This window comes from Symphodus melops, assembly GCF_947650265.1.
Source record: "Symphodus melops genome assembly, chromosome: 17".
In the NCBI taxonomy this organism is placed as follows: domain Eukaryota; kingdom Metazoa; phylum Chordata; class Actinopteri; order Labriformes; family Labridae; genus Symphodus; species Symphodus melops.
The window spans coordinates 19,129,598-19,148,911 of record NC_136707.1 but is presented as its reverse complement, the minus strand read 5'-3'; the positions used below and the strand labels follow the sequence as shown (position 1 = coordinate 19,148,911).

Genomic DNA, 19,314 nt, shown 5'->3' with positions numbered 1-19,314 from the left:
ACCTTGGAATAGTCCAAATGATTTATTAACCTCATAGCAGCTCTGAATTGATAGTAGAAATGACTACTCCAGCACAGCAGCACACTCTAATGACCTGAAGCGCCGGGCTGTGACTCCTCCAAATGAAATCAATTTGAAACCTATTAAAAGCTGCTTAGTTTTCTTCAGCCATGGCAGTTACAATAGCTTTCATTTTCCAAGTTGTTTACAGGGAATTTACTGTCTTAATACTGTTGACAGGCTGCCTGTAGTGGAGCCAATAGTCGAGATGAAAGGTGCTTCTATAATTGGTACAGAAGAATGAAAGCAGACATTAAAGATCCACATCTTTTTCTTTTAAGGTATTCCTTGTTTGCCGTGGTCAACCACCAAGGCACGTTAGAGAGTGGCCACTACACCAGCTTCATCCGCCAGCACAAAGACCAGTGGTTCAAATGTGATGACGCCATTATCACCAAGGCCAGCATTAAGGACGTACTTGATAGTGAAGGGTAAGAACAGAAACGGGACATTAGCAGGACTCGTATGTCCAAGACAGGACAGTATGTCATGTTTCTCTCCTTTCTCCCCCCCTTCAGGTATCTCTTATTCTACCATAAACAGTTCCTTGAGTACGAGTAGTCCTTGCGACCACTGACCATGAAGAACCACTGCTTCTAATGAGAGTCCAGGGACTGGGGACAGGATGAGACACAAAAACACACAAACCTACCTGAAACTCTTTGACTACCAGTCTGCTCCTCCAGCTGTGGAGGACAAAACTGAAATAGAAAAAAAAAAAAAAAAAGACGTGTAAAATCATGCAACCTTACAAAAGAAAAAAAAATCAAGCACTGAGCTACTTCTTGGCATCTACTTGACAAATGGAGAGGAGGAGGAGGTAGTCGTTGGTTCCAGGCTCGGGAAGAGGTGAAGAGGCCCCCCCCCCCCCCCCCCCCCCCCACACACACACACACACACACACACACACACACACACCCTTACCCTTCACTCTCTCTCTTTCTCTCTCCCTTCCCCATCCCGCTGCAGGGGCAGAGTCTGAGCCTGACTGGCTGTCGTGTTGATCGGGCACATCTGGATTGTTTTCTTACAGTATTCTGACCCCCCCTCCCCCCACCTTACACACACATCCTCCATTTCTCTCCCATGGTGCTCTTGTTTCAACTGACCAAGCATTTAACTTAGACATCATGGAGGACAGTTTGTTGTCATATGCATACGGGACTGAATGCAAAAATAAAATAAAAGAATAAAAATAAAATCAACGTATTATATGAACTTTGCAAGAACATTTTTAAAGGTATGATTATGATTCTTATCATTTGTGACTTTAGTTATGAGATACTGTATGAATCTAGTATACATCTATTTTTTAAGAGCAAAGAAAACATGGGAGAGCTTCGAGGCGCTGCCTTTGCCAGTTGCTGGGGAAGTGCTGCCATGGAAACTAAGCAGATTTGGACCTGAGTGTGCTCATGTTCCATTATTTACTGTGTTGATTGTTTTTATTTTTAAGTCTGGTTGAGGGCAGGGAATATCTTTTTTTCTTTCTTTTTTTTTTTTTTAACTCATTGAATTTTGTATACTGTTCTTTTCAGTGTCTTTTTCTTCTTTTCAGTACAGTCATGTCCCTCGCTGTCCTGGTACTGGAAATGTTTTTGGGCGTATTATACTTTCATTCTTGTGGAATTGTTGGTATAATGATGGTGGTGATTAAATTGGCTCACCTTTTGCTGTTTATGAATTGTACGTTGAATGTGAGCTTTGGGTTTTCGTACGACATTCTGAAGAGAAGACTCCCAACACGTGAACTCCATACGAGGTCCTATTGTATGTGAGAATGCTGTGGTCTCTCCTCATTGAACACCTTGGATGCTCTGTGCAAAAAAAAAAAAAAAGAAGAGAAAAAAGCCTACTGTAACATCACTGCATGCGTCTGGGCTCTCATGATCTTATAAAATGTGAAAAATTTACCCTCAGTAATGCCTCAAGGCCTGTTACCCATCAGGATTTTTGTTCTTGTGTGGGAAAAAAAAAGAATCATGTGAAATATCTAAAGAGGCTAAGAGACATTGCACGTGTATGGGCACTGTGCGACCACAGCCCGGCTCTGAATCCATCAGTGTTAATCTTCTCCATGGCAACCGTGTGGCTGGTGCAGACTGGTGTGGTTCGTGGTGTGTCTCGCCTCTGCAGTGCAGTAAACCCAGTGCTCTATTCAATCAGTATGCTGTCAAGTCAGACTTCAGATAACGCACATACACGTCAGGGTGTTGTGGTCTGTTTTGTTTGAATATCACTGATTGTGTATGTATAAGAAAAAGACGGAATAAACAAAAAAATGGAGTCATGTATACGACGAGGGCTCTAACCTTTCACAAAGTAATGACACATTTAAAAAAAAAAGAAAAACCCACAACCCCCTGGTTGTTAAGCTGCTCTGTAATTGAAAACAAACATGCATATCCTTTGGTCTGCTGCATAATCTCAGCTGGACGGGAACGGCGGGTGTCTTGACCAGTCAAATCAAAGACTTTTGAATTGTTCGCACTTTGGTTTTCATGTATCATGGAGCAGTTAAGGCCACCCGAGGACATTCAGGGACGCAGCTGAAACGTGAAAGAAGGAGAGCTTCATTATCAGTTTCAGTGATTAAACTCAGAACAAAACTGAAGGTGTATGTGTTGTCTTTGTGTAATTCTTCCTTTCCCACTTCATTATGCGAGGATATTTCCTGGTATTAAATATGCAGTCATCTTAAACAGCCCTCTGCTACTCTCGGTTTACACTGCTATAAGACTATCAGGTAGAGAAGAATGGCCTTATGATTTAAAGAGTGTTTTATGAATTTTCAAATGGTAAATGGAGAGTTAAACACAAACATGCACTGTTCTCTGTAAAATCTATAGGATAAGATCTGCAGTACGTCAGTCGTTGACGTTGGCTCTCGTTATAAATTGGATTTTGGCGCCACCTTGTGGTCAAACCAAGTAGCTCATGAACGCTGTTAAAGTGACACCAAACTTGTATCTAGAAATGTAAGCAATACTGTTATGTAGAATATTATCCAGAAAAGAATGCTAAAACTACTGATGGCTTCAATTAAAAAAATGTAGAAATATATAAATATTGTTTTTATATACAGATGTTGAAGTTTAGTAGTATTTTTACATGCAACACAATTTCAATCATTGAACAAACCTTTTCGCTAAGTAATTTGGCCTTGCATATTAATAAAAGGTATCTCTATTTTTTTTTTTTAAAGAGGGGTGTACCCCAATAATTGCACCAGCAGAAAACAAGGCTGTACGTCACTTGATACTTTATTTACTATGAACACAACTTTACACAAACTTTGTTTGATCCATCAAATTTCATGTTTCTAACACACAACTGAACAGAGAAGAAACTGGAAGAACACAATGCCAACTTTCTACAGAAGAAACAGAACTTTTAACAGCTGGGTTCATGTATTCAAAAGCTGATGAGACATTAACCTTTGAGAATATCTAATTTAAAAAAAATATATATAACACACATAGGACCAGTAAATCTGCAGAATGGATCTAAATGTTTCAAATAAAAAGCATCGTTAAAAAAAGTACTTTTTTATAACTCTACACAACAGTAGGAGGATCATGTACAAACCAAGTTTCTATAGTCTGAGTTATGACACATGATGCAATTTGTTTTATTTTACATTTATTTCACATTTTTAACACAAACTTTACACGTAAACCAGGTTTTTATGTAACTGAGAAGCTTGATGTGTTCAGTCATCTAAGCAATGTCTGCATTCATTATTCATGTCCAGAGTCATCCCTCTGTTGTTATTATGCTAATGAATGTAACCATGGGACCAAAAGCCTCAGTCACTGTTGCTATGGAAATATAAGCTACAAAAAAAGGTGCACTGTGTCTTTCAGTGGAAATAAGACCACCTTACAAATTCTACAATATGGCAGGGATAGAGATCAGAGATGGAATGTGATTAGTCATGGCTGGTGGTTTACAATACGTGTGTGTGTGTGTATGTGCACTTCTCTGTATTAAGTCTGAAAATCAAGAGAAAGTTAAACACACAGAAGGCGTGTGAGTGGTTTGCATGTGTTGACTTTAGTATAAACACTTAAATATCAATAGTGACAGTTTTGCGAGAAACCGTCACTTGGGGACTTTTAAATCAATAGAACATGCTCAAGATTCATTGCACATAAATCATAATCTGTCAGCAGGCTGTGGTGCGGGGGGGTGGGGGGGGGGGGGGGGGGGGGGGGGCACAGTTTGTACTCCTAGAGCAGCACGATGGTGTTGGTGATGATGACGATAAAGGAACACCGAAGTGTTCTAGCCCTTCACAAATTCACATCACTAAGACACCCACAGACACTTGAAATGTGGCCTCCTCATGGACAGTATATGCTTTGGGTCAGATAAGAGGAGGTCAGCGATAGCGTTCAAAGTGAGCTTGGAAAATCTAAGCCCCTTATAAAAAGAAGTAGGTGAACAGAAGTAACTAAAAAGACCGGGGATGTTAAAAATCGTTGTGTTTTCTGTAATAAAAAAAGTAAAACTACAATAAACAGACAAGATGCTTGAAATAAAGTCATTTAAATCCATATTTAATCACTACTTTTTGGATATGTCCCATCTGCTGCTTGTAAATGTATCCAAATAGGTCAATCAGCAGGTTGCCTGTGACCTGAGAGATAGGAAATGAGGAAATTGTACTAAAATAATCATTCACCAAATGTTAGCTGAGCATGTTTTTATGCTCTCAGATGCCATAAAAACATGAAGATGTGCCACCACTCACCATTCATATTGAATAATTTAGATCCATGCAATCTGGATTTTTTTTTTAAAGCATTAACAACTGCAAACAATAACAACAACATTAGTACATTATATACACACACATAATCCAAGCCATGATAAAACACTGTTCCATACAGGGACATTACTTTACAACATAATATTTATGTTCCTCTATATTATAGCAGCACTTTGGTTAAAAGCTGGCCCTGCTTCCTGACTGAGCCAGTGCTATTGATGCTATGTAAATTATGCATGTAGATGTATTGAACTCAGGGCGCTGGTTTAACACTGTTATTTACATCCCATACATATGCATCACATGTAAAACTGGTCAGACATTAAATCAGACTGTTGGACTGAACACAATAATTAATGGCACCGGCTTGCTATGAATGTGTAAAAAAAAAAAAAACTTATAAAAATGTCACAAGTATGATTGTTATTAAAAGAAATGTTGTAAAGCAGCCTTTTGGTTAGTTAAAGTTAAACCATCCCCAGAGGAAAAACCCTTGGTAAAAGAGAAAAGAAAAATCTGAGGAATGATAATGTTTTGTTTTTGTCGTAAGGTTTTTCTACTTGCAAGGCAGTTGTTATTTGTCACAACCAACGCCTGGAGAAACTTGGCACAAACCCTCTGCCGTAATCTATGTATATAATCCTGGCTCTGCCGGGGAAAATCATGTCACCAAGGGGACCATTTGTGAGTAGGCGTTAGTGTCAGCTCTACCTCACCTCGGAGTCAATACACAGAGAACAAACTGATTTCTTTTTCATTTACGGCATCGAGCACGCAGTTTGAGCTACTGGTTATGTTTCTTTATAGTTTTGTTTTACAGCCATGAATCCAAATGTACATCGAAGAAAGATAGAGGAACAGTCCCATCAAACATTTTGTTCCATTTATTGTTAGGCTTTTTTTTACATTCAATAAGGGACATGTTCCTTTGTGACATCTGTGTCCAGTGTTTAATCTCATCCTCTCCTTCTGTAATGTCACCTAAGAGATGTTAACAGCGGATTAATATTAGTGTCACAGGGATCTGTATGTAAGTGATTCCGAGCATTTTCCACTCAGATACTGGTCTGCAGGTCCCCATTCAGCAGAGTGCTCTGAGTTTCCGTGGGGTCATTTATCATGCGAGACTTGTCCTGTCGGCTATCACTGCGCTCCACCTCATCCAGCCCTCCCACCTTCTTAAGACATAACACGTTCTGGAAACTCTTCTTGAAGTTCTCCGACAGGAAGGCATAGAGGATGGGGTTCGCGCAGCTGTTGGCGTACCCTAGAACCACCACAAACGCAAAGGTGCTCCTCAGGATGGGAGTGGTGCTGATGGTTCCAGTCACCGAGGTCACGTTGAAGACGTAGAATGGCAGCCAGCAGAAGACGAACACCGCCACCACGATGGACACCATGCGGGTCACCTTTCTCTCTGAGCGCTTCCTTTTTGAGGAGCCGACGCGGATGCCAGAGGACTTCACCTTGATGATGATGAAGAGGTAGCAGAGGCAGATGACCATGAGGGGTAGGAAGAAGCCCAGGATGAAGGTGTAGAACATGAAAGCCGTGTAGTAGGCCTCTTGAGGCTCTGGCCACACAATGGTGCAGAAGCAGCCGTCGTGCTTTGTGATAAGGCCGCTGTAAATTACGATGGGAAGGTTGACCATTAGCGACACACCCCACACTGTTAAGTTAATCGTCTTTGCCATGCGAGGCTTGCGCCATTTGGTGGACTTAATGGGATGCACCACAGCCAGATAGCGGTCTATGCTCATCACCATCAGGCAGAAGATGGATGTGAACTGGTTTAGGGAGTCGACGGTCATCACCACCCTGCAGAGCACCGGGCCAAACGGCCAGTGGACCAGCGCCAACTGGATGGCGATGAACGGCAGGCCCAGCATGAAAAGCACGTCAGCCACGGCCAGATTGAGGATGTAGATGTTGGTGACCGTCTTCATTTTGGCGTAGCGCAGGATGACGTAGATAACGAGGGCATTTCCGCACAGCCCCACGGCGCACACCAGGAAGTACAGGCAGGTGATGACCACGGTGCTGGTTCGGTTAAAAGTGTGGTCTGTGTAATTCCCGAGAAGGTCGGACTCGTTGCCCTGCATGAAGCTGTCGTACATGAGGTGCTCCGAGAGGTTCGGAGGAGATGATGGGAAGATCCAGGAGTCCATGATGCCTCTCTGTCTGTCTCTTAAGGATTATGACATCTCACCTGCACATTAAAAGAAACATCAATACTTGTTTTAAAAATGCAGTTTTTATTATTGAGGATTTCTTCAACCCTGACACTTACAAGGAAGAAAATAACCATCCCACTTGATAAAGGTTTTGATATTGATCTTGTGCTTTCCAAAAGAGGAAAAATGTGATCTATATTTATCATTATCATCAGTTATTGAGTGCAGTCTCTCTTCCTTCCTCCATAAAGACCTTTTGCTGACGGATGTTAGTCTGTTGAAGCCATCGATCTGAATGTGACGAGTGGCTCCACTGTGGGGTGACTGATGAGAAACAATACACCAATCTCTGTGACGTTTTAAATCTGCAAACGGAAGGTAATCTTTAACGATTTCAGTTAGCGAGTAATGCTTAAAAAAAGGAGAAGTCCTTTTTCTAATCACTCCTGAGGCCATGTCTTACCTGAGGGGATTTTATAGATCTAAATCCTCCGTCTTGAGACCAGGCTTGATTGATGGGCGTGTGTACTGAAGAGCACCACAGGCACTGCTCTCTGCTGGAGGCCAGATTTTTCCTTGCATGTTTATTTGGTTAGGCATAGCTACCAAGGGAAATCACTCCGCATACCCTCCAGTCAAAAGCTCTCCCTGGAGGAATCGCTTGCCCTTCACATGGCGTTAAATGATCTGCTGTTCTGCATTCTCCACTGACACGTTTTTTTCAATTTATTAGGGGGTGGGCATGGATGTAAATTAGTCCCAGCCTAAGTAATTGAATGAGGGGGAATCACTGTACTGCCAATAGCCGTGCCACAGTCAGATTGAAGTGCTTGTCATTGCCATTACATGGTCTGACAACTAAGTTTGGTGCCAATAACGTGAGATGTTTAGGTCTCATTTTCACCATGGCACCAGGAGATGGTGGACACTGCCTGGAGTCCTTTTTTTTGTGGGTAAACAGGTGGCAAAATCAATAAAAGACATAGGCTCTTTTTCCATAAATGAGCGTCATCTGATTAAGTCCATATGGTATATTGTATAATGTAACAGTTGGCAACCTGTTGGGAGAAACAGCTCTACATAAATAAACACATTAGAATACAATATTGCTGCAGAAAGATAATAAATCTCTCATAAAGCATCCAGTCGTTCTGTTGCTGAGGTTAACACTTGTCTTATCTTACTTCTGGTAGTATTTTGTCAATAGAAAAACATATTCCTTTTCAAACTTTAAAATTGCTGATATGTTTTGCTCACTGTGCAACAGGTAGCCTATTTTGTCTTTATGAAACCAACCCAGACCGGCACTTTAAGAAAGTGAGTCATTTTGATCTTTTATTATTGCAACAGAAGGAATATGGTTTCAGTAAGTTTTCACTTTAAGTTTTTAGATTGTATTTTACAAGATTGTTTGACTTTAAACTGATGAAAAGCATTTAGGTTTTCTAAACATGTTGATCGTTAATCATGTCAATGTATCCCATGGGGGTTTAAATGAGCATAAGGTCAAGTCAGTAAATTCCTGAAAAAAAAGAAAGAAAAAAAAATACAATCTTCACAGATTTAAGTGTTAAATGCAGAGTCGAAATTATTTCTATTTCAGGAACATTATTTTACCATTTAAAATAAAACGACATAATGAAGGAGACATCTCCGTTTACATTGGAGTGAATACTAATGAAAATGCCGCTCATGTTCATTTTTGACAAATCTTGTTCAACTTCGTTTGAATGGAGAAATCACAACAGCCTTTACCGGCTCTCTGTTAATCATCGATTTTACCTGCAGCTAGATTTAATCTCTCTCTTTACAAACAAATGAAGGCATACCTTGTGAAAGCATCTGTCCATGGCATAACCTTCTTCATCTTCACATATTCCTCAAGTTTTTTTTTCTCACCAGCATCGAAGAGGAAACCTCTGCGCAATGAAAAAATAAATGATGTCAGCACGACTGAAAAGAAGAAAACGGACCTAAAAGGTGGGACGATTAAGTCCAACTCAATCTCCACTCGCTTGTCGGCACGACTCTGCACTGCGCGCAGCGACTGACCTACCCAGCCGAGGAGAGCAGAGATGTTAAAGGGCGCACAGGAACGGAGTCGAGGAGGTGCTGAAGAGACTCACCTCTAAACGACAGAAAGGCTGCTCCTTGTCTATCTGTCCGAGGCATGCAGATATCCAATACACCATAGATGGAGCTCGGCATCGATTTAATCACGACCAAACTCACTGACGCACTGAGTTAAAGCTGTAGGCTGCTGCTCTCTTCGCAAATTTTTGCTGAAGTGGAAATCAAGAATGCACAAGCATGAAAAGAAATCCATTTAAACTAGAGGCTGTTAAAAAAAAAAATAGAAACACAGTAAAAACATCAGGAACCTCAGTAAGGGTTCACTATAACTTTTAATTAAGTCCTTGACAAAATGTAAGGGGTCTTGTTAGGGGGGTCTGTGATAAAAATAACTATAAATGTTCTGTAGCCTAATTAATGAAACCAGAACAACAAAACACAAAGTAATCAAAAGAGATAGGCCTAGCCTGCTATAAGAGCTTTATTATTTTACATCTAAATATTGAAATTCAAAATCTAGCCTACACTGCTATGTATAGGACTAGCCTAAACATTTTTAAAAGTTAAGCATATTAAAGCATTGTTGTCGTCCTTATCCAGTTGTTTTCTTATGCTGTGATAAGAAAACTGTTCTCAGCACAGAATTACTTCTTACATTTTCTAACAGAAATAGACTACATTTAAAGGAAGCCTAACATAGGCCTATGTTATGACATTATAGGGACTCTATTGATAATGCTTCTGAGATTCCAATTTCGTGTCATGTTTACACACCTGACTCTAATTAATAGTCTTTGTAGGCTCAGGTGAAATACAATAACTTTGTGTGTGTTCTACTGTTTAAAAGTTTATCAGCTAATGGACCTCTTTTGTTAGCTGAGCGAAGGTAAGCGGACTGTTGTGTGCGTTTATCTCTGCCAATTCCAGCAATTAAAATGCCAAATTGCCAAAGTGGTAGCTAGACATTATGTCAACGGGAATGGAGGATAACAAGGAAGAGACAGTGGACAGTGAAGATAAGACTATCTAAACGAGCTGCATTAAAACTTTAAGTTAGCATGTTGGAAGTAAACTACCATAAGTAGACTATTGAGTTTAGCGGCTCAGGCTACTACTTAGCTCGCAGCTAGTCGCTGGCTTTCCACAAAAAATGCAACTGAAGTGTAAAGTTGGCAACTTGTGCAGTGCTGCAGCAGTGTCATTTTGGCTAACAACTAAACTGTCCATAAAATACAAAGTTTTAGTTCCTATTTAGTGTTTGTTCTTGTTGTTTACAATGTCATGGTTTAGTTTTGTTTATGTTTTCTGTCAGAGTTTCGAGTTCTGTTTAATTTGTTCCCTAGTGTTGCCTGTCTTCTCTTCTGTGTTTCTTAGTTTCAGTCTTAAGTGCTTCCTGTTTTATTTTGTAGTTCTGGCCCTCAGTGTTGTCTTGTTTCCTGCCTCTCTGTGTTTCCCTCCTGTCTTGATTACCCTGATTGTCTTCACCTGTCTCATTAGTCTCACCTGTCTGATTTCCCTATGCCTATTTAGTCTTAGTCTTTCTTACCCTCTGTGTTTGGTTCATTGTCTTTTGTAGTCTGTTGGTGTGGTCTGTCATTTGTCTCCCTGCTCCTGTGGATTACCTTGTTTTTTTCTCCTCGTGGCTCTTTTGGATAGTTTGGATTTATTATTTGAGTAAGTTTGTTCCTTTGTCTTTTTGTTTAAATACTGTACATCTTTTGTTTTTTCTCCACTTGGGTCCTCCTCTTTGTTTTTTCAACCTGAAACCTGACATACAAATTTACATTATACAACATGACGTAGCCTAATTGTGCTTGTGTTGTCTCTGTGTGTATTTCACAGGTAATTGAGTGTCTTTTTTCTCAAGCAAGTGTGTTATAAACCTTATACACCTGCTACTTACAACATCTTAGCCCACCATAGTGCTCTGTTCATATTTCCATGGCGCCTCTAATTGTCCTGTCCATATTTTTTTTCAACAGGTTACGGTACGGAGATGCATCCTTGAGTCCTGGTGTTAGTGCAGTCTAATCTAACAGGTAAGATCACTATCAGTGTTTTCAAACTGGCATAACATTTTAATTTAATATTGGTGTGTAATTGCAGTTTAATTGCCCACAAAGTGTAGAGGAGAGGAAAAGAAGATTTTTTATCCTTCATTTAAAGGAGGAATATAGCCTACTAAGTTACATTTGGAATCTGCTGTGAGTGTGTGGAGTTTGCTTGATTGGCAACCTTTACTCAGTTGGTTGTATTCACACTTTTCAGAGTTTTAATGTGTTTTTCTTTACTGTAGGCTTTTTTAAAAACTCTTGGCTACATCTCGTGGCATCTGCAAAAAGTAAAGGGGGGGGAAAAAAAGAAAAAGCTTTAAAAATGTCTTCTTTGCGCCTGAATAGTGGCTCAAAGAAAATGCTGGAGGCATCAGTCAGTATGATGACACTTGTTTGGGGTGTTCAACGGTCTGCAAAGCTGCACTCGGATGGATGCGCTGAGTTTATAGGTCTGCCTGTTGAGGCCTGCCTAATCTTCCTGTTGATTTCTTACAGAAGACTTCATGCAAAATACGATCCATTTAAAGAGACAAAGAAAGTGACGTTTAATACAGTTTTTCATCTTCTATTGCATTTAATTTATGTAATTGTGTCATCATCATATGGAAAAAATGCTGCCTGTGAGGAAACACTATTGACTTGGTTACATCCGTTAGACAGATCCTCGTGGCTAGTATTGATTTCTAAGCAAATTAGTGTTCGTTACCTAGCAGTAGCTTATTAGCTTGATCAATAAAGGTGCATGAGCAAGTCTTCAAGGTGAGAACTTTTTTTTTTTTTTTTTTTTTTTTTTAAGTGTGAAAGGTTGTCCTCCATGTGGCAATCAGATAATCAATAAGTCACAGTATTATAGACGTGTCATATGGAGGATAAATATGTGTCATATTGATGGGATTACCATTTGACCTGATCGCTGACGATCTTGACGATTGCTTGTTTGCATTTCTGTTTGACATTTTCGTTGATCCTCTGTGTGCCAGTTCATGCAAGTTGCAGTGACTTCTTCACGATATCTGATGACTAAATGTCAGAAAAATTCAGCTGAATGCCTCAGCTGTAGAATCAGCTACTTAGCTGTCACTGCAAACTCTTTGGTAGAAGACAAAAAAGGTCCCTCTCACAAGTCAGAATCTCTGCAGGAGTGCTGAAGTTTCCAAATTTGGAAGCAAAGTTTTCCGTCTCTCTAAGAAGCCTGTGTCACTCCTGATAGAAAGGATGAGGATGGTAGTGAGGAGGAGAGAAAAGTCTTTATTAAAATGAGCAGGCAGAAGGTCAGGCTGCGTTTGAAGTGTGAAGTATTTTAACAAGCAGCTTCTATTTATGCCTGACCTGTAGATCCTTGTTAAACTGCTTCAAGTGATAGAATATGATGGAAAACTCATTAATTCCCCCGCACGGCTAATGTGAAGATCAGCATGCTTTTCTTCAGGGTTCCAGCAAAGAGGACACCCATGACTCTGTTTCTATTTCAGAAGTGGTGTATAAAAGGTTAGTTGCATCAAAGCCCAACTTTTGTTCCCCAGCAAAGCCGCTCATTCCATTAGCAGTACAGGGGCATCAGAGTACCTGCAGGAACTTTGATATTGTCAGCAGATGCTTGTTTCTTTGAGTTGTTTCAAAACAAGAGAGATAATTTACTTTGCATTACTCTTGCCCAAATGCAACAAAATAAGGGCTGGATGATTGACCAACACAGTCGGCAGAGGGAAACGATATTGTACATTTCTGTAAATCACACAAATGTTGAATCTGCACGTTCTTGAGCCAAGCATAAAATTCAATTTTTCTAGGATGTTTTAGGATGAGGTGCACATGGACGTTACAGCTGTTTAAGAGGAAATCATGCAGGTAAAAGTGTTAATAACAATTATCTGCTATATGAAAAAACACTATGTGCTTCATACACCCTTGTAATTTAAGACTGTTTTAAAATAAGATGCATCCCCATCGTGTATGTTGACTGCATTTTGCCTTTGTCGGTACATGGTCATGGTTGCATTCAGGTAACCCAATGACTGGGTTGTCTTGAACATATCTTGCTCTCAGAGAGAGAGCGACGTTGCGCAAAAAGATGTCTGTCAGGGATGGTTTCACTTGGCTTTGTGTGTCGACGGTTTGCGAGAGCAGGTGGAAAGGTCACACGGAACAATCAATGAACATTAAAGTGATTTTGTGTGAATACAAAACAAGTAATCTCAACTAATCTAAAAAAGTTGCTGTGGCATTTGGACATTGACATTTAAATTAAAGTTGTGTTCTCATTTCACTTCATGAGATGTTGGACTTATCTATATCACAAACCAAAGGATAATTCGGTATTGGTGATTATTACCAGTTTCCTCCCAGAGTGCAGCATGTGCAAGCATGCCAGCACATATTGGCACTGAATGATGTACGGAGTGAAGTCTTGATGGCTCCCTGGGTTGATTAGTTCTGTGTTAATTCATCTGATAGTGGTGATAAAATGCAGGAGCAGAGCCCGAAGCTCAGGTCTTTATTTACTTTCTAATTACGGAGGCATGAGGGCGCACCTCTCTGGTCCAGGCCTGGAATTGAAAGCATTGATTATACATCCTGCCTTGGTAAATTGACTAACAGTTAGTAGCTGGAGGCTGGGGCCAAATATTCGCTTTAATATTGCTGATGCTTTAGGCATTTATGCAATGACTCTGCTATGAGAGAAAGCCATCTACCAGGGGTGCTAAAAGGTATTGCTGCAATATGTTATCACAGAACAAAGGTATTATGTGCTTCAGTGGCTTCTAAGCAAAATTGTTCTACATTTTAGAGTCATTATGCGATGAATATGAATTAGATATGTGAAAGTCAAGGGTTTTTTTTTCTAAGTATTTAATAAACGCTTAGATTTTGTTCATTTTATTGTGTCTGTTGCATGCTACCTTAAATGAATAGGCTTTTCTTCCTCTGAAGATGATGTATATCCCTGGGGTTATTGATTAGTGCTCCTTCCATCTACTTCATGACATACTTTATAAACCTATGAAGATTATCTACATACTGGTGCTACCAATATAAGAAAAGACAAAAAAAACTGTGTAGGTTTGATCTTCTCAAGACTGTAAATAGCAGACATGACAGTTTGTACATGCTTAGTTTAAAGTAATAAGAAAATGTTACGACATAATTAATCTTTCAAAGTTGAAGATGGCACCTTTTTAAATTGCAATTTTCTTCTGATCAATCTCCCAAAAACACACAAACAAGCCAACATCACAGATGATGAGAGAATATGACCTCAGCATACACTCAGTGGAATGAAGGAGAGAACACGACCTTCAGCTTTTCGTCACCCCAGCCAGTCAGCCGCCAAGCTTCTATGCAACATCAAATCAATGGACCAACCAAATGTATGCAAACAATGTCTGCCTGATGTCATGATTGACAACCAGTTAACATTTAAAGTTTTGGATGCTCTGCTCAGTATCAGGAAGATGAAAGCCTGTACCTGTCAGAGCATACAACTCAGCTTTTTGTACAGACTCTTAAAATATCATCGGAGCACTGACTACTACATGTCCTTGCTGGCAGGCCTCCCTGCATGCACATTCAAACCTCTGCAGTGTGTCCTTTTCTGACATAAGACCAGCGCTTAAGACCAAAATCTTATGGACACCTGTGCAATTAATGATACTGATGCAACTGACAGTGTTGTTGCTGAGGATGTTGTTATTGCTAATTAGGATATTTCTTGTTGATGAAATTGATGAGTTATCTGTTGATGACAGAAATTGACTACTTTACACCCTGTGTGCATTACCTCTGTGCATTGCTTGGATTTGAAGCTCTTACTGGTGTTGTGTAGCCTCCCTGCATGTGCAGTACTCACTCTCAGATGCATGCAAGTGAAAATGTAACAGTGGAAATGGTAATTCAGTATTCACAATAGTAACTTAATGATATTCTGTTGATCCTAACCTTTCTTTTTTTGCCCCATTGACCAGAATAACTAAAAGTGTAAGAGCCTTAAACGGGCCTTTCATATAAAAAGAAGAGACGGGCTCTGTTCATCTTAAAATGCTTTTTATTGACGTCTGAATGTTGTTTACCTACATTGACATGTACACTCAGTTGCATCAGTACAACAGTTGTGCAGTAAAACCGACCCTCGAGGTGTCTTTAATGTTCAGTCTTTCTTTGCTGATGAAACATGATGAAATCCAGGTGTTTCCAAACAAAATAGAAACAGAAAAAGAGAAAACAATTCAAAGAAATAAAAGACTTTCCATTATTAAAGCAAAGGATGTATAGAAGAAGTGTTACACAAGACTGCAGTAATTTAAGTCAAGCCCAGTTATGTACTAAACGAAGGGAGAACAAAAGTGCCAACATACCACTTGATTAAGAATGACACAATGATCTGTTGAGAGTTCTTCAACTTTAAAAATAATACAGAACCTCACTTGTTTTAGAAATACAGAGAGTACTGATTAAATTGCGCAAACACATTGGCAACATTTCTGTTCCCCCCCTCCCTTGCTCCCTCTTAGGACAGGCAACAGGATTTCCCTCTCCTCACTGTTGTCCAGCTCCTCATAGGGCATTCCCAGGCCAGATGGATAATCCCTCTGGTGAGTTCTGGGCCTGGAGTAGACAAAGGGAGGTGTCTGCGATGTATCCTAATTTAGTTTTTTTTTTATTGAAGTACTTTATTAATCCCTGAGGGGGAAATTGTGGTTCACACTCTGTTAATTTTGAGACAGGCCTCAATCACACACATGCATAAGCAGGATCTGTGGACGTACATTAATGGAGAGATGTCAAGAGTGTGGTGGCTGCCCCTGCTGGAAGTGCCCCCTGAGCTGGTAGGGATTTGGTGTCTTGCTCAAAGGCACTTCGGCAGTGCTTTAGAGGTGGTCTGGCACCTCTCCAATTTCCCTTTTTTTTTTTTTTTTTTCAGTCCAACCCAAGTCCCTACGGATTGAGCTACTGCTGTCCCTACTCAAATGCCTGTAACACGTAAACTGGCTCCTTACGATGGGAAGGAGTGGCGGCTCTACTCTGAGCTCCCCCAGACTGTCTGAGCTCCTCACCTTATCTTTAAGTCTGAGCTCAGCCAACCTCCGGAGGTCACTCATTTCGGCTGCTTGTATTTGCGATTGTATTCTTTCGGTGATGACCATTGGGTCGTTTCCATACCAAGTTTGTACATTTGAGAGTAAGCAGAAGTTCTGACCCTAAGTGCCTCAGGCTTGTGTTGCCTTTTGTTGGTATCGATAACAAGTATCCACATACTTAAACTGAACTTGTTGCTGGGTGAATTTTGCAGTTTTAATTCAAACAGTATGACTTGATAAGATATTAAGTTTAACTCCAGTAGTACTGGCACATAAACGACATCTAACAATTCTGCCTCTCTGTCATTGCTACTCTTATCAAGAAACACAGTCTCTGTCACTCGCCCCAGCCCACTGACAATCTGTTCTGTGTGTTCTCTTTACACATTCCTGTTTATTTACATAAAATGAGTCTGGCTGCTGTGATAAAGACTGCTGAGGCTAGCACTCGCTCCTAGGAGACAATGTCTTTATAATTCTAGCCAATGTTGACCTGTCCGCTCACTGTTACCTTTCTGAGGCAAGGACTAATAAATGTGTCTCATTGTAGTCTTGTGTGAAAAGAATTTTATCCTCATAACTCTGCTTTTCCAACCTGCTCCTGAAACAATCCTTACATACCTTTTTATATCTCAAATGAAATATTTCTCTATATTTTAGCACTCTGTCTGCCTTGTTGTTGTTCTTCACATTTTTATCAAATGACCAAAATCTAAGATGAAATACCGACTAAATAGTAGAGTGAATGACTCCAATGATACCCTACAAGGCTCAACTTAAACTTTTGTTATTGTTTTGATTTAGAGACCCATAGCAGCGGATCTTTCATACTGTTTGTTTAAGCAAACTGATACAGATACAACTTACCTGACCTATAGGTCATTTTCTAGTAAGCTCCACAACCAGAAATGTGGTAGAACGAGGATGAAGATCGTTTTGAAAAATGGAGATTGCAGAATGGTTTCTTGAACGATTCAGAGCTGGCTAAACACTGAAGCTTCACTGTCCACCACAAAACTATCCTCGGTGTGACATGAAGAGCCTTTTGTTCAACTAAGAGGTTGAGAAGAAACACTCTAAACAATAAGTCCTGCCTTCACTCAGGTAGTTTTAGCCCATCTTTGAACATTTCCTCACCCTAAGTTCTTCTTCAGGCACAGCCTGACAACTGAGTCTTCCCTGTGACAACTGAGCACACAGGATTATCTGATGGCAGATGCAGCTTGTGGGATGACTCATTATTATGTCTCTGCTAAAATCATGCTTTCTAGTTGATGATTTTGGAATTCTCTTTGTTGCCAAATAGTTGCAAATAAATTTGAAGCGTTGTTGTTGTGGTTGTCATTTTAACACAAAGTGGTATTTGACTTGGGTTATGAAAGTTGCTGTTTATTTGCACATGCCTGAATTCCTGCAGAGAAAAGGAGTTATGCCGATGACTCTGGCGTATTGAGGACGCATCCCTTAACTGCCATGAACCTCAGACGAGACAATGAACTGTTTAAATTTGTAACATCTTCCTATGTAAATCAGCAGGTGGTAATCAAACTGGGACAAATCAAGTCTACGCTCATATTACAGCCAATCATAACTATTGTGCAATAGAAAATTAAAAGATTTGTATTTGTCAAAACAAACACAAAACATTTTGCAGAAGCCTTTGGAACATTTCTGCATTCTGACCAGGTACGAGCAGATACAAAGACATACCTCTCATATAAATACAGCTCCATCATAGTTTTTTTTTTTTTTTTTTCAAGTACCCTAAAATGATTTGAAGGCCATTTCTGATTTGTACTGTACGCTTCAGCTATTGTTGATATTACTTTAAATTGATGCAATCAGGAGGTGTAAAAACAGAAGCGGAAGATCAGTTTTAAATGGCTTAACGTTTTTGATTGCGCTGCATTAAAGATGAGTTCATAATTAAACTTGTAGGTAAAACTGAGATGATACTGCAGCAGTCGGAGTGCCAGAGGAAGCACTAAATTATTCCCCTGGGTATTCTGTGCCGTGATAGCTGCTCAGTAGCTAATTAGCGAAATGAATGTTTCCTGTGGTGTCATTGATTCAACGAAACATAACCAGAGAGGGGGAGATTGACAGTATTTTCCACATATAGAAAAGACACTTTCCTTTTGCCAGATACTACCTGTGTGAGAGAGGGATTTTCTGACTCAAACATCAAAAAGATACAGATTGAAGCTGGACATTGAAAGTGAACCTGCAGTCTCACAGCTGCACCCCAGACTTTAGAAGATCTGTAGCCCTGACTTCACATGGAAAATTTACAAAAGTTCTGGCAGGAAAAGTCCAGGTGAAGTTTGCAGTCAGCACCTGTTCACACAAGCTCACCCTTATGAGTTTTGTGCAAATGTGAAAGCGCTATATCAGCCATGATACGATGTAAGCCTTGATTTACATAGCATCTTTTACTCAGCTAAACAACCTCATAGTAGTGTAGATGTGTACAGGGAGGGGGGACTTGAACTCTGCCAAACCTTGATTTAATGCTAAAACCTCCACGTGTTTCACAGCTACATTTTCTAATTCTACTGTTAGTATTACACTCTGGTATTGTTGCCACAATTACCAACAACTCGGATAAGTTGATCTTTATTATCTTATCATCATTAAAGTAAACTGATGTTGTAATTGAAATTCCTCTAATTGCCCGGCCCTTTGTGGAACGGTGTCAACGTATCTGAAATGTTGACAAGTTTACTCCCTAATAACAACAAGCAGTGAGGAGCGTGTGATTTTGACAGCTGTAGCTCAGAGAGCTGTGTTGCAGCCAGTTCTTTGGAATGCAAATCAGTCAGCGCTCACTTTCGTTGTTGTGTGTGCAGCAGAGCTGGGGAGCTGCTCATTTCGAGGCTTTTAAGTGAGATTGATTGTGCCGCTGCAGATCGCTCTATAACACTTCCCTGAGCTCTCGGCTTAAGTCTAAAACTTTTTTAAATTTTCTATTCCTTTTGCTTTAAACAAAATATCACTGGCACTACCTTTCTGTTCACATTTAGTCTCAACGCATTCAGATATGTATTTTATGAGTAAGTTAACATATAAGGCTTGAAAGGGACTGTAAATCAATGTTTACGCAT

General features: G+C 40.0%; 2 protein-coding genes and 1 long non-coding RNA gene across 10 annotated transcripts in view; 2 read left to right on the top strand and 1 right to left on the bottom strand.

Moving 5' to 3' along the window:
• usp22 (ubiquitin specific peptidase 22) overlaps positions 1-2,040 on the top strand; it is a gene marked incomplete at its 3' end in the record, with an annotated part of 30,904 nt that extends 28,864 nt beyond the window's left edge. For 4 of the 5 annotated variants that reach the window (XM_079366059.1, XM_079366060.1, XM_079366056.1 and 1 more), the window contains 2 exons: positions 342-491; positions 579-2,040. In XM_079366059.1, the coding sequence (XP_079222185.1) occupies positions 342-491; positions 579-621 (193 nt within the window). Of the gene's footprint in view, positions 1-341; positions 496-578 lie in introns of those variants that run through there. The other variant, XM_079366058.1, reaches the window with a different exon arrangement.
• A 2,484-nt stretch (positions 2,041-4,524) lies between these two features.
• LOC306838375 (somatostatin receptor type 2-like) lies at positions 4,525-9,269 on the bottom strand. Of its 2 annotated transcripts, XM_079366512.1 has the most exons (3): positions 9,135-9,269; positions 8,838-8,927; positions 4,525-7,043 (listed from the first exon to the last, which is right to left on the bottom strand). In XM_079366512.1, exon 3 carries the CDS (start codon positions 7,000-7,002, stop codon positions 5,890-5,892), a length of 1,113 nt encoding a protein of 370 aa, XP_079222638.1. In that variant the 5' UTR covers positions 7,003-7,043; positions 8,838-8,927; positions 9,135-9,269; the 3' UTR covers positions 4,525-5,889. The 2 variants fall into 2 exon arrangements, with proteins under 2 accessions (XP_079222638.1, XP_079222639.1); XM_079366513.1 differs by lacking the exon at positions 9,135-9,269 and having other exon boundaries at positions 8,838-8,936.
• A 1,365-nt stretch (positions 9,270-10,634) lies between these two features.
• Positions 10,635-19,314, top strand: part of LOC306838522 — a 123,670-nt gene continuing 114,990 nt past the window's right edge. For 2 of the 3 annotated variants that reach the window (XR_013781095.1, XR_013781096.1), the window contains exon 1: positions 10,635-10,755. This is a non-coding gene — a long non-coding RNA (uncharacterized lncRNA). Of the gene's footprint in view, positions 10,756-11,063; positions 11,121-19,314 lie in introns of those variants that run through there. The other variant, XR_013781097.1, reaches the window with a different exon arrangement.

What these genes read in the sequence shown, in the direction of transcription:
- LOC306838375 (XM_079366512.1), bottom strand. Translation starts at nt 7,002, where the DNA reads ATGGACTCCTGGATCTTCCCATCATCTCCTCCGAACCTCTCGGAGCAC.